Genomic DNA, 14,531 nt, shown 5'->3' with positions numbered 1-14,531 from the left:
CGTCATGGGAACGTGCATCGCTCAATACAGCTGCATATTGAGGAAGTAAACTACTTGAAATATGAACAAGGCTTTTTTTAATATGTTGGCTAAATAAGTGATGTTTTTTGGCAGATAAACTAAGGAAATGACAAATAGAAGAAGAAAGAAATGTATAAATAATAACAAAAAAAGTCAAATTTAAAGGGCGACCAGGATCTGTTCTCTTTTCTTTGTCTTTTAATGCATTGTTGAAGTATCGGATCGTTACTCAGTTTCAGCAGATACTCAAAATCAAATGTCTCGGATCGGGGGCAGAAAAATGTGATGGGAACATCCCTAAATAAAACCTAAACAATTCCTTTTGATGCATTCAGAAACGTTTTACATGCTTTTAATTTACCCTCTTTCAACCAAAAGAATAGTTTATATAAACATGAAGACTATTTAACAACTTATGTTAAGCAGCCTGGCTGAAGATGTAAGACAGTCCAATGACGCAAGCGCACCAGAACCCAGTTTGCCTTGGGTAGAATGAGATGAATGTCATAAATATTCTGAATAAATATTCTAAATCAAATCTAGTCTGCAACACCTAAACATTCCCAGTTTGCTCTATTTTATCCTGCATGTCACTGTCATTAATGGAGTTGGGCTAACTTTGTGGATGCTTAAGGTTGCCAGTAAAATATTTGTGTACTGTCACTAGGAATGTAAGACAATGTCGATCCTGGAACATTGAGATATTTGGTGTTATGATTCTGAATTGATATTTAAAAGCAGTGTATTTATTTTTTGAGAATTTACATGCAAACTGTTATTGTAATTCGTTCATGTGGTGCAGTTCTAACTCCGACTGCTAGGTGGCAGCAGTTTTTACTACCGTCTTTCTGATGGAACAATGAGACCTCGCCATAACACTGGTTGTGTCTGGTCTGAGTTTTCCAACAAAACTCATTCATTCATAAAATGGTAACATCTGGCTTTTAGTATCAAATATATTGTACTGAGTCCCCTGTACCGTGATATATAACCCTAAAGGTTGGTTTATGCTTGAAGCGTCCGCGAGGTTCGCATGGCTCCGCGCGGCAAAATTGCGTCATTTTAACAACCACGCCCCTCCACTGTGCCTCCGCACGGCCCAAACTTTCCGCACCGCGCACCTAGGAAATTTTCTAACCACGCGGACGGTCGGGCGCGGAAAAAAATGGCGGACTGGCAAGAACTAGTATGGCAGAGGTTCGTAAATACAGACATTTGTATGATTCAGCTCTCAGAGATCACCGTGATCAACATGTTAATAATTCTTGGAGAGAAATAGCTCGCACTGTCGGAAAAGACGAGGACGCTGTTAAAAATGCTGGAATGCCATGTTGTAAACAACAGTAATTTTTACTTCTACTACAGTTTATTGTTGGATGCATGCCGTAGAGCTCCATGCTGCCCCGTTCAGTTTGGGAGAATATTGGCTCACCGCAGAGACAAGCCGCATGAACCATAAACGCTGCAAGTTGTGAAGCGCGTTCCATCCGTGAGCCACATCACCAAGCGGAAAGTGAATGCGTCAAGCATAAACCAAGCTTAACGCTACCAGATTCCTGCCTATACACACCCTAATAACTGTTAGTTGGTTTATTAGCAATTTATGCAAAACATTTAAACCCTGCAGCTGATGCGTCTTTAATGTCTGTTAAGCCTGCAGACTGTGGTAAGGAGGAGGTCTGGTTTCCACACCACTTCTGGACAGACCGTCATTCACACTGACTATGGTTTTTGTTCTGGATGTCTCCAGATATCACCAAGTAATTACGAATTTGACATAATACCTTTGAAAATATAACTGTAAAAACAACGTGGACTGATATTCTTGTCATTTATAATAAAAGAAAACCCAGGAAAAAATAATGCGACAGGGGTTTTAGTTTGAAATAAACAGGATGCACCTCACTGGCAGACGTCTCACTTCATGACGATCCGCATGCGGCATCCGAAAAAATAAACAGAAACCATGCCGAACTTTTCCGGAGCTCTACATCCAGCTCCACGTGGCACCGAAGTTGATATGAATGCTCTGATCGGACTCAATGAATCTTGGGCTCAGCGGAACCACATCTGTTCCGCTGTTTGTTGAAAAAAAAATCAAACCATAGCAACGTTTATCTTTCCCTTGACCTATCATCTCTGAAACCTAACACTGTAGGTAATCTAGTTTATTGAGTTATATTATCCAGTGTGCACAATATTCCACACAGTCTTATTTCATATTTTACTTTGACGTGCTCGCTGTCAGCGTGAGAGCAGGAATGAGATCTGACAGCATCGGAGGTGTCATTATAGAAAGAATATCTCCGTGTTTAAGAAGGCTGCGAGAGCACTGTTTCTGAGGAGAGGGAAGGGTGAATGCCAGCTGTCAGAAGTTTATAAACTCTCTCCTCACACATCTGCCACTGCCATTTTTTGACTGAAGTTGTAATATCAAACTTTTACTTTACTAGGTGAAGCAAACCTTGTCTGTGTGTGTGTGTATGCATGTATGAGATGCACGAGGACTCACAAGCCTGGAAATTCCTTTGTGTGTGTGTGTGTGTGTGTGTGTGTGTGTGCGCGCACGTGTGTGTGTGTGTGTGTGTGTGTGTGTCAGCAAGCTCAAGGCTGCAGGGCTGTGTGCTAAAGCACAGACATTTGATGTGTAGAATTGTGCCTGAGGTGAAGCAAGATGTCTGCCATCTCTCTCCGGAGTCTGCTGCTGATATGGTGAACCTAGTGATGTCGCCTCTAACCATTATATCAAGTGTACAGGGTTACAAGGAGGGGACTTACAGGCTCATATCCCCCTTTAATATAAACTTTAAATTGGTCACACCTCCCACTTCCTCAGCGTGACCGATGGCACAGGACTGGACACACTTTACTTAAAAGTTCTGTGAAGAAGCAGTTCGGCTGCATCAGGAGGATTTGAATGATCCTGACCTACATGTGAGTAAGAATGTGGGTTTGCACACTTGGAAAACTTGTTGTTGCTTAGTGCTTTTTACAGGCGCTAGTAAAATAATGGTCTTCTGTACTCAATGGGAGCACAAGTTAAAAGTCTGCTACAGTCGGCTGAAAGCATTCAACAGGAGGGAAAATGCACAAACACACAGACCTCTCACACAATGCAAACCATCTCAAGTTCAAGTAAATTATATAATAAAAAAGGCATGATAAATAATGGAAAGAAAGAATGTGGAAAAATATCATTTCAGAGGTAAAGACAACTCAGATATTAAGGGAATGCACAAAAAAAAGTGGGGGTTTTGTCTCAGCCTCATGCAACGTGGAGATGAGCCTGATCATGGCAAGTAGGAGGGAAGAGCAGCAGCAGACATTTTGCTTTCCACATGAAAGCAAAGCTTAAACTGAGGCATGGTTTACTTAAAATCTGAAAGACAATAAATAAAACAAACTCCCCCTGTCATAACAATATCCACAGGGGACATAGTTATGATCAGAACCCCAGAAATAGTTGCTAAGTCATGCAGAATCGTTAACTTGCATACCTTGGCTCATTCTATTCATCCTTGTTGCACTTCAAAAAGAGAGTAAGTAATCTACTGTAAGTAAGTAGTATTTATAGTCAATACACAACTGACAAAAGGTCTACCAGTCTATTTTAACGTAAATTGTCACTACAGAAGTTTGACGATATAAAACATCTTAGTTTTAAGATGTATTTAAAGCGTATCGTCTACGGTTTCAGAAATAACTAATCTGCATGCTTTTGAGGATATGTCACGATTACATCAGTCTCCCAAATCAGGTGGCAGATACGAGACAAAAATCCACAATTGTGTCCAGTTTTAAACATCTTGTAACTGCATCATAAAATACAACAGGAAATTAGTGGCTGCTTAACAAGAACATGCAAACAAGTAGAACAGACACACAAAACTACCATTAACATACTGTCTTAATCATTTTACTACCAATGAAACCCACAATACAGTAAGTCCATGATCTGTAGGCACTGATCATGAGCACAAATACCCAACAAAGCACTACTTCACAGAATTACACATGAAACAACTACACAATAACACAGAGAGAACAAGAAGACCAAACAACAGACTACAGTACATGTGTGTTGCGGTTACGTTTTAACACTGAGCTAGTTCCGACAACAAACTCAATTAATTCATAATGAAATCCAGTTTGATTAATAAGCCTGGCTAATCACATGGTGAATTTATCCTACAATGATCGCTGTGATGTTGGAGTGAAATCCACATGCAGAGGATTATGAAAATCAAACGAATAAATAAAACCAGGCATGAACAGAGAACACAAACCACACAATACACAACAATCACCAAAAGCACGTGTCATCACAGTCTGCACACAGACTCACACGCCTAAATACAGGTTAAAAAAAACAAACATGCAGACTAATACCACACACAACATGGAAGTGCACGTACTTCTGTTTGTCGCGGGCCTCCCTGGTCTTACTGCTGCGGTTCTGCCGGTTGGAGGGGGGTACAGAGTGCACAGAGGAGCTCTTTTTGCTAGAGGAATGGGAGGAATGGGAGGAGTGGGATAAGCTTGTCCGTGACTGGCCGGCATTGTGGTCAAACTGCATGAGACAGAAGATCAGGTCGGTGGGAACCAGCTCGAACTCGTACGGAGGATTCGTGATTACGTATCTGGTCACAAAACGTACAAAAAGAAGGATCAAACCTCAACACACTTTTCATTTTACGATGTGATAGAACGGAATTAGCGTAAGGCTGGTGGTGTACCGTTTTGTGCACTGGCTTGGTGTACTGAGATGAGCATCTCGTAGTCTGTAGATTCCAAAACACAACATGTTGTACGTCTTCAGGGCTTTACAGAATAAATCTCCATAGCAGCCACCATCCTGATGGAAGAAAGACGTGTTAGATCCTTCTGATAAACCCCTTACCGCTAGTGAAAATACGTTTATGTAAAACTGTGTAAACTGGATGTCAGAAGGGTTTCTAGGGAAAACGCTCCTTTATTGGAACTTGTGTAAAACAATAGCACCAAAAAGGTGTTTCCTTTGCTGATGTAATTGTCCTACTTCAAAGTGTTTTCCACCCACTAAGACCTGCTTTACGTAATTGCCATTCTTTACGTTGGATTAAGGAAAGCCACAAGCAGAGGCAGCCAGATGCACATGGCTGCCAAAATCTGTCATCCTCACTTAGACATCCACTTACGCCCAAGTCAGCAAACGGGCCGTCGTAGAGGGCTAGTTGGGCAACACGACACCTGTCTCTGTTTGCCAGCGTCTGTGGCGTGCTGTAGCCGCCTCTGAGCGCGTTCTCCTCGGCCAACAGGCCTTCCAACTCGGGCGTGGCTCCCCCTGTGACTAGTGTCCGAATGAGTGTTAGGATGTTGTCGTTGAAGTACGTCTGAGGAGAACACAGAGGACACTTGTGTTAGAAATCATAGAGTCACAAACAGAGAAGTGTAGAGGAGGGGTAAAAAGAGCAGATGTTCAACCCTAATCCTAAATCTCAGTGGGGAAAAAGACAAGTTAGATTTGGTGTTTTAGTACTTTTAACCTATACAAGGCAGAAATGGCAGTTGGGAGATTTTTATTGAACCATAATTTCATTAAAAAATAATAAATCAATCTCTCTTCCAGCGAGAACAATCATTTTCAAATCTTTTTCTAGCTGTAGTCCCAAACAGCTACACATCACTGTCCTCACCAAGTTGTTTTCCTAACAGCAGCAAGTAGATCATATCATTTCCAGATCTATACTTTGCTGGTACATATACTTATTGCCAATACCCCATAAAGGTTTAAAGTCTTGTAATTTAGGTTGGGAATACTCTAATCGTTATTGGACATTTTCACCTAAAGCTGTGTGTCCGAAAGTCAACTTAAAATGTGACTTTCTGACCCTGTCCATCATTTATACTTCCCTATAGTCCCTCCTCAAGCCTCTACAGCAAAGTAATCATTTACACAAGCTTATGTTGACCAACAGAGCTATGTATCCACAAGACACAGCTGTCAATTAATGAGAATGAGCCCCAGTTCCCAGCATGCAATGCAGGGTGATGCAGTGACACACAGGGTGTTTCTCAAAGGCGCCTGGCCTCACAAGGCAAAATCTTGGAAGGCCAGGCGCCTTGCTTACGAGAACACTGTCCTTCCTTGGTCAAAGAAAATGGTTAAATGGAACAGACTTGCATCATGGGACCACGGCTTCCACAGCGGCCACGTAATGTCATGTGACACGGGAGGTAACGTTATAAGTTTCAATATGAATATAAATGCATAACGAGCCTTTTACTTTTGAAATTGTGTATATTTAGTTAAAGTAAATATAGGTGAGTTACTACCCGCTAGCCACCGAAGCTGCAACTACTAAGCAACTAACCAAACATAGATAATTAAATTGGATATAAAAAAAACATTTAGATATCAGACCGATTGCAACAATTAGTTGATTTACATTTAAACTCTAAATTTGTCCACAAAGTAGCTGCCGGCCCCTGATCCTCCATCCTTTTGAAATTGCCGCTGTGTATTCTGGGAAATTTCTGACCAAGGCTAGGCTAAAAGGCACCTCCCGTGTTTCCTTGCTCAGCTAGCTAAACGGCTAACAAACAGAAAAAAGACATCTCGGTAGAACATGAACATTGGAACAAGTGGTTGGTGGCTCCTGATGACATATCTCCTAGGCAACTGGGGCAGGACCAAGACATCAAGGCAAGGTTCCTTAGCATTGAGAAACACCCACAGTCAGCTTAGCACACCAACTTTGCATGAATGCTAACTAGACTCGCATTGAATTAAGGTTAGTGCACATTTGTGTTGTGTTCCTTCGCTGTTCGTGGACAGCTGTAGTCTGGCACTGGTCTGATGATGGCGTTGCCTGTGAAAGCGGGGGTGTAGCATGAGACCATGTGAAGGGAGTCAGATGAGTGAGTCTCACGCTCAAAGTGTGTGAGTTGGCACCTCTTCGTTACATCGGACTATTGTTTTAGCCCGCTGTAGCGTTAGCGATGATCGCGAGCGCTGCTGTTAGGTGTTTACCCCGCTTGAACACAGCTGATTTAATTAAAACGAGTGATTAGCAGCTCCTGTCGAACCCGATGGAAACTGAGGAGATAATTTAGAAGTTAGAAACAGGTATATCTGAGCAGAGACATATCAAAAACATGCGGCCGCAGCAGCCCGCCATTAGCGCTACTATGTCATTTCTGTGGGTGTTATGAGGCGTGGCTGTCAGCTCCTTCCATAAGGAAAGAGGGAACTACTGTGTAGCTGTTCAAACTTCAAATCCTTCTCCTGGTCTTCTTAATGACGTTCCCGTACCTTCCCCAGCTGCAAGGAACGTTACAGTTCTTTCTTGTTTCTAATGCTATGAAGAAAGTTACAACAGCTTTCATCACCTCCAAGTTAGATTATTTCTGTTCTCTGTATTTGTGTTTGTGTTTGCTGGCCTGTGGGCATGTTGAACAAAACTCTGCAGCCAAACTCCTCACTGGTAAAACAAAAGCTTTTTATAGGTTTCCTATTAAATATAGATGCCTGTTTTTCTTAAATTCTTGTTTTTTGGGGGGTGGGGTGGGGTGGGGCTTAGTTTTGTCTTTAAATCTTCACGTGTGAACCTGGCTTTATTCCGTTACTGCTCTTCTTACTCCCAACTTTCTGGATCTTTCTAACATTTGCTTCTGGCTGCTCCTTCATTCTGGTACGCTGGTCATAGGCGTCATTTTAACCGGGGACGCCGGGGACATGTCCCCGGCAAAATTTGTGATTGGCAGCTGTGTCCCCCCCACTTTCAAAAACGCCTGCTGATGAGGATTTTTGTTTTACCAGCTCAGATCTTATACCAGGGGTCGGCAACCTGTTCCCATCAAAGAGCCATTATTACCCATTTCCCACGGTAATTTTGGACGGACCTTAATAAGCAGCGACTTAAGTGAAGCAGGCAGGTCGCGCTAGAAAATTTCGTTTAAAAAGACGTCATAAATGTGTTCCCCCGTCATTTTTATTTATAAAATATGAAGTAAAAACTCACAATTTAATTTTCATTCATTTGTCATTAATATTTAGTCTACAACTGTGCGTTAAGTGGACCATCTTCCAGTAAACGCAAAGCATCCAGCCCACCTCTCCAAATGCGTAAACTGTGCATCAGCCGCTAGTTAGGCGCGTCGCGATCGGCCCAGACAAGAGCAGAGCAAATAGAGAAAGAATAGAGGATAATTGTGTCTGGATGTGGATGGAGATTACATTTTACAGCAGTCTGATCATCATTTAAACACGTAAACCATCACCTGTCTTCTAGTCCACGCTGTCAGCATTATTTAATTGGTGTGTGTGTGTGTGTGTGTGTGTGTGTGTGTGTGTGTGTGTGTGTGTGTGTGTGTGTGTTTTCCACTTCAAACACTGGTCTAACCAACCAGACCAGCTTGTCCAGTAACATATTAATGTTACAATTAAACAGTTACACTTCATGTAGGCTAGGAACGTTTCACCTGCCGTGGCCCGACCGCTTCTGCTCCACATAAACTTTGTGCGTGATCAAATGTCTCTACAGGTGCTTTCTGAGCTGCTATCCTGCCTCAGACTGGATGCGTCATGCGTCTCCATATTAGAGACGGGAACAAGCGCTGTTCAGCCAAAGTTTCATAATTTCATAAAAAGAACATTTTTCCAAGTGACAAATCCCTCAGAGAGACCGGGTTTCCAGACCGCTTCAGTGGGAGGAAATCTTATCGCATGCGCCGTTCTGCACTGCGCCGCGAACCCCAGATCTTCAGCTCACTGTCCACCGTGGGCGCTCCAAGCCGCGCTGAACAGTGTCCAGTATAAAGCTCTGATGTTCTGATGGGAATATTTTACCTCCGCGATGTGCGTTAACGATTAAAATGTCAGCTCATCCATGCGCATCAGTGTGCGTCGGGGTAATTCTTTCAAACCAAGCAACATCCTTGAGTTCATCTGTCAAAATAAACAGTCAAATGGAAATATCTGTAACCTGCCGTTTAACTGTTTTGCCTTCCTGTGAAGATTGTTGCAACGAGAAACAATTAAACTTGATTAACCCCAGAGCCACCCAGAGAACCAGAGCGCATGTGGAAGGTTCCTCCCACTGAAGCGAGTGTTTTCCAAACCCTGTCTCTCAGAGAGTCTTGTCACTTAGAAAATGTTCCCTGATGATGAAACTTTGGCTGAATAGCGCTTGTTCCTGTCTCCAATGTGGCGACACATCCAGGAGCCGTCTGAGGAGAATCCCAGAATCTCACATCCTCTTCAGCTCAGAAGCGCCTATATGATTACGCACAAGCGTGACGCGCCAACCCGGTCTCACAGTAAGACCGGGTTGGACCTGTTCAGGTTTACGCAGACAATCTTTACATTTAGAATTTGCATACAGATGTAAAATTAATGCAGTAAAATATAAAGCATTTTATTTAAATATCCATTCATTATTTTACATGCAGAGAGCCGCATCAGATGGATGGAAGAGCCGCATGCGGCTCCAGAGCCGCGGGGTGCCGACCCCTGTGCTAGCCTACTTTATTGTCCCCAGCAATTTTTAAACCCCACTCAAGTGTATGGTTATTGTCCCCAGCAACTCTGAAAACAAACTGACGCCCTTGACACTGGTTATAAGGACTCGTTGCAGAAATTGCCCTGAACTGCCATCCACAACGAAGTGGATTTTTTTTTCAACTACAGTTATGTTTGTCCTTGTGTATTAATCTTTGCATGTTAGACAGTTAGTTTATTTCTTACATTCAGCAAGTCATCACAGTTGTGATTTTAGATAAACGCTTTACGTTATCTTTTTTAACAAATGTTTCTCTCATTAGAATTGATAGGGTCATTCATAGCCAATTGTATTTTGTTTCATTATTCTTATTAGTCTAAGCATAAATACATGAACAAGCTCAATTATTTCCACTCCACCAGTATATCCGTCATTTCCTTCTGAGACAAAGATTTTATACGCTGTCTGGGTGTCACAATCTCTTGTCCTTCAAGCTGTTCGGGACTTGATTTTTCTATGTGTGAAGACAGCCGATGTCACTCGGCAGCCGTGCCGGAGTGGCAGCAGCTCTCTCTGGGCCTCTGACAGGCCTGCAGACGTTCATGATGGATGAGCAATGTCCATTAGCTAGCTTCACCTCTGACCAGCGCCAGACTACAGCTGACGCCTGCTCTACTCCCTGCGCAGCTCAGCACTGCATGCCCCTCTAACCTCTCATTCAACTAGAGGACTGCAGGAATTAAGCCATCACACCACCAAAGGGAAAAAAGCAGCCATCCATCAGATAGTGGTTCTCCAAATGAGAGAAAACTTTGATTACAACCAAAAACAAAAAATCTGTAACTTATGTTCTTCTAGGTGAAACGGTGGGATTTTTCTTGTAAAAACAGAGTTGCAGAGTGTTTAAAACCTCACCGCACTCATCAGGGAGTCGAGTACACTGACAGCAAAGGCGGTGCCGCAGGCGAAGGGTTGAGTGAGGTACAGCTCTGTGTCTGGGTCGTCATCATCGTCTTGGTCCAGGAACTGAACATTGGAGTCGTTCACTAAAAGGGGAAAAGCAGCAGAGTTACAGAGGGCCAATGTGAAGGCAGCACTGGTGAAAACACACACACACCTGAGAGTTAGGGAACTGCCTTTTTTTTTATTATTTATCTTCAAACTCTTTGGTCGTGTAAAAAGAATATAAGGTTGCTGATGTGTTCAGGCTAACCTTAGATGTAAGATAAGTTTTTGAATTCCACTTAATTTTTAAAACAAGCTTCTTCTTTTTTCTTCATATAATTGACACATTTTAGTTAGCTTGAATGACCAATGCAGGCAAAATGCAATAAATATACTATTTTTTATCTGTTTTTAAACATTTTAAATTAAGCAAGAACATTATAGTTAATGTTCTGTATACAACATGCAGGATGTGTTTCACACAGCTTCAGGAACATTTTCTTCAGAGCACATTATGCACACAAAACAGTAACCATTGCAGAAGTCCCTGTTTTATAGCCTCAGTAGCCACTGAGGCTCCCCATGTTTACAAAGAAACAAATACATTACAAATACTACAATAAAATAAATGTTATTTTTGAAAATAAAAATAATTTTGTGCGTCAAATGAATAAACTGCAGCTATTAGACTTCAAAAATGGCTACTATCTCACTTCATGCACTTAAAAGTCATGCTTTATCCCCCCAGAGCTTTTCCTCATGAATGTTTCTGCACATCATCACTGTAAGAGAAATGTAGATTTTTACCTGTGTGCTGAAAATCAAAGTCAAGCCAGATAACAGTTTTATTACTCAGATTAACAAAATGTTCTGCTAAATGCACCACGTCACACTGAATAATAGCTCACACATGAAGCAAAATGTTAAATACTTCTTCTTGGAGCAGATTTCGAGCAGGCATGGATACTTTGTTACCAAAAGGAAAACAACAAAAGTATTTGACCTGTGCAATGGCCACAAAAAATGACAATGGAAAAATATTTTGTAGAATAAAAGTACATTTTATTTTTCATTTTCAGCTATTTTCTTTACTCGCTTCCTTTAGAAGAGAAATGTCCATCAAGGAGAGAAAGGGGATGATGCAAGCGGGCCTCGGCCAAACGAGTGAATGTAGGGGTGGAGTAGCAGGAGGGGTGTCTGAGTGTTGTTGAAGGGAAAAGCGAGGGGAGGTGAGGCGCCGAGGAGGGTGCTGCTGTGAAAACAGCCACAAGGACAGACTGAGCATGATCAAAGGCCTGGTGGGGCTCTGCAAATGTTAAGAAATAAAACAAAAAAAAAAAAGAATCCTTAACAAAAGAGCCAAAACAAGACAGACCATTTCAACCAGAATGAAGAATAAAAATGTGTTCAAAGTGAAGCCATGGGAGCGGCGAGGGCCTTGACTACAGCCAGATAAATCAAGACAAGCTGATGAGCAGCAGCGCAGCGGAGCGAGGGAACCGACGGCAGCAGAGGACAAAGGCTTGGCTTACCCAGCTCTGTTATCATTTGTATGTTGGTTCCACTTTTATTTTCCTGACTGAGTGGAACCAATGGCAGTAGTTTGCCAGGTTTAGCTAATGGTGGCGAGACAGTGCAGAGAGGGGGAGAAATGGCGTTGTTATTGAAACACTCCCAAAGGCATTTGCTGCTTTAGAATACTCGAGTCGACTCCGGGTTCGCTCTGAAGCCTTCATGGTTGTCCGGCGTCTCAAAGTAAAGCATTCTGGATTAAGGTGCAGCCATGTTGCAGTGCTAACCAATTAGAACCACAATACATCATTTGGGGACATAGTGCAAGGGATAAACAATGTCTTATCCATAAACAAACCAACTTCACGCTCAGTGAAAAAACCATTCAACCATGCAGCTCAGGTGAGGAGGTTTTTTTTTTTTACATCTCATCTCCACTGCAGCCTGCTCCTGGCACTGCAGCCTGCTCCTGGCACTGCAGCCTGAACATATGACATTATAATTATGGTATATGGTCGCGGTGTGACATGCAGCCACTCTCTCCTCCGTACGCTCCTCCTCATTCCTTTTCCTGGGGACAATGTTATCGCATCTAGTGTAGCTGCTCTCTGAAATTGGCTAGCAGCAAGCATGCAAAGGCACAACACTGGAGCTGCTAGTGTAGGAGCTCAGGACAATGACTCCAGCAGACTATCTGGTGTTGACGATTATATATGTGGTCAGCGGCGTAATGGGAGAGCCTTCATTCAGTTAATGGCTGGTCTGGGTAGAACTAACATTAGGTAGCTGCTTTTTCTTCCTGGCCTTTTCTTAGCTTGGCCTCATGCTCCATTGCTCCCTAATTGGGTCAGGGGAGACAAAGTAGCTGGTCTCTGGTGCTTTACAAGGCCCCTCGGAGATCTGAAAGTTTCATGAGTCCCCATCACCATTGGGAATACAACCAGTGGCATTGTTATTAATAAATGGACCTATTTTGCAACCAAGGCACTTTTTTTTCTTCTCCTTCTACCTTTTCTCCCTCTCTCACCCTTTCCATCAGGCTGAATTTCTCTTGTCCATTAGGGGAAAAATTGTAGAAGATGGAGCTTTTGTCCTAAAAGTGCCTGTCTGACATCCTCAAATTGATTCATCACTTGACAACAACCGGTCAGATCTGGCATCGCAGAGAAGAACTCAAGCTGGCCAGAACTACCAGCATACTGAAAGTGAACAAAAACAAAATAAAATAAACAAACAAAATAAACATCACACCAGGCATGTGTTAGTCCATTTGCTGCTGAGTGAGTGTGAAGTTCAGGTAGCTGAATGAAATCAGATTTTATCTGTTACATTTATCAATGGGTCCGAGAATGAAACTGATGGATGAAACTGGACGTGGCATGCTGGGGTGGGTGGAAACAGTTTTACCTAATTCGGTGATAATGGGGATGTTGGATCCGGTGGTAACGGACGCCTGGCGCACAAAGCCATGTACTGGACTGCTGTCTGGAGATGACCTGTCCATTCCAGGAGGGGTGAAACCTGAACACATCAAGAAAACACATACTAGCATAGATATCATTTTAAGCGGGGACGCCGGGGACATGTCGCCACCACTGTCAATAATGAGAAGTTCCGTCCCCACCACTTGTGAATGAGAAGTCTCTTACTGCACTCTTAAACAGACTCCACTACCTGTTTCAGTCACGGTGTCGCTTATTTACTGTAAACTTCAAAACTATAGTCAGCTTTTCTTTGATACATGTAAGTCTATATTTCATTTGATCAATGATAAATTCACTTTGAGTATAAATAAACTGGAAATTTTCAACTTTTAAGAAAGAGTGGGAAATCTGTTCCATCCAATCAGTCATCAGCATGCTGAATCATAAGCACTAGCTAGCGCTTTAGCTTAGGTTAATAGGTTACTATGCAACTTTTTCATATTCTTAAATCATTTTCTTGAGCTACTTTGTGCTAAAATGACCCTTTAGGGTTAATGAAATGTCACTCAGACTCCCACTGCACTTGCAACTTCAGAGTGCTGGTCCGGTCCCTGTTTGACTAAGTAAAAGTGGAGCTGACATGCCTGGTGCTGGACGGTCCTGCATGAACACAGCTGATATGTTTACTTCAGTGATGAATCCCTCCTGTAGACACTAATTAATGTTGAGGAGATATTTCAGCTGTTAGACTGACCCCGGCTTTCCACGGGAGCCGTCAGCAGCACGTTACTGCAGCAGCACGTCATAGCTGCTGATAGGAACCGCTGTGGTCAACAGAACCTTTTCCACCGGAGCCGTCAGCAGCCGTCAGCAGCGCGAGTCGGCCGCGTCTCAGGAGCAGCATGTCGCGGCCTTTACGCGCCGGTTCTATTTTCTACGCGCGACGCCTCTGAAACGGGTCAAGTTCGAAGGAACTTTTGGGGAAGGAAAGACAGGAAATCGGACGCGGAAATGGAGAGAAGCTCCCGAGATTTTCAGAATAAAGAACGTACTGCCTTCCGGTTGCTTTACTTTAAAAAAAAAGTTACTAACTGTGCGGCCCCGTGAGAAGTTATCACCTAGCTAGCGGTCTCCTTTGTTTTTCAGG

The 14,531-nt window shown here is 42.7% G+C and overlaps 1 protein-coding gene across 25 annotated transcripts in view; it reads right to left on the bottom strand.

Moving 5' to 3' along the window:
* kcnma1a (potassium large conductance calcium-activated channel, subfamily M, alpha member 1a) overlaps positions 1–14,531 on the bottom strand; it is a 209,374-nt gene that overhangs the window by 1,114 nt on the left and 193,729 nt on the right. For 10 of the 25 annotated variants that reach the window (XM_015944934.3, XM_054750361.2, XM_054750363.2 and 7 more), the window contains 7 exons: positions 13,368–13,481; positions 11,981–12,064; positions 10,419–10,549; positions 5,199–5,393; positions 4,758–4,876; positions 4,437–4,661; positions 3,519–3,547 (listed from right to left, as the gene is read on the bottom strand). In XM_015944934.3, the coding sequence (XP_015800420.3) occupies positions 3,519–3,547; positions 4,437–4,661; positions 4,758–4,876; positions 5,199–5,393; positions 10,419–10,549; positions 11,981–12,064; positions 13,368–13,481 (897 nt within the window). The remainder of the gene's footprint in view (positions 1–3,518; positions 3,548–4,436; positions 4,662–4,757; positions 4,877–5,198; positions 5,394–10,418; positions 10,550–11,980; positions 12,065–13,367; positions 13,482–14,531) is intronic. The other 15 variants (XM_054750364.2, XM_054750366.2, XM_070542557.1 and 12 more) reach the window with 3 other exon arrangements.

This window comes from Nothobranchius furzeri, chromosome 12, assembly GCF_043380555.1.
Source record: "Nothobranchius furzeri strain GRZ-AD chromosome 12, NfurGRZ-RIMD1, whole genome shotgun sequence".
NCBI classification, from domain to species: domain Eukaryota; kingdom Metazoa; phylum Chordata; class Actinopteri; order Cyprinodontiformes; family Nothobranchiidae; genus Nothobranchius; species Nothobranchius furzeri.
This window is presented reverse-complemented; position numbering and strand designations above follow the sequence as displayed.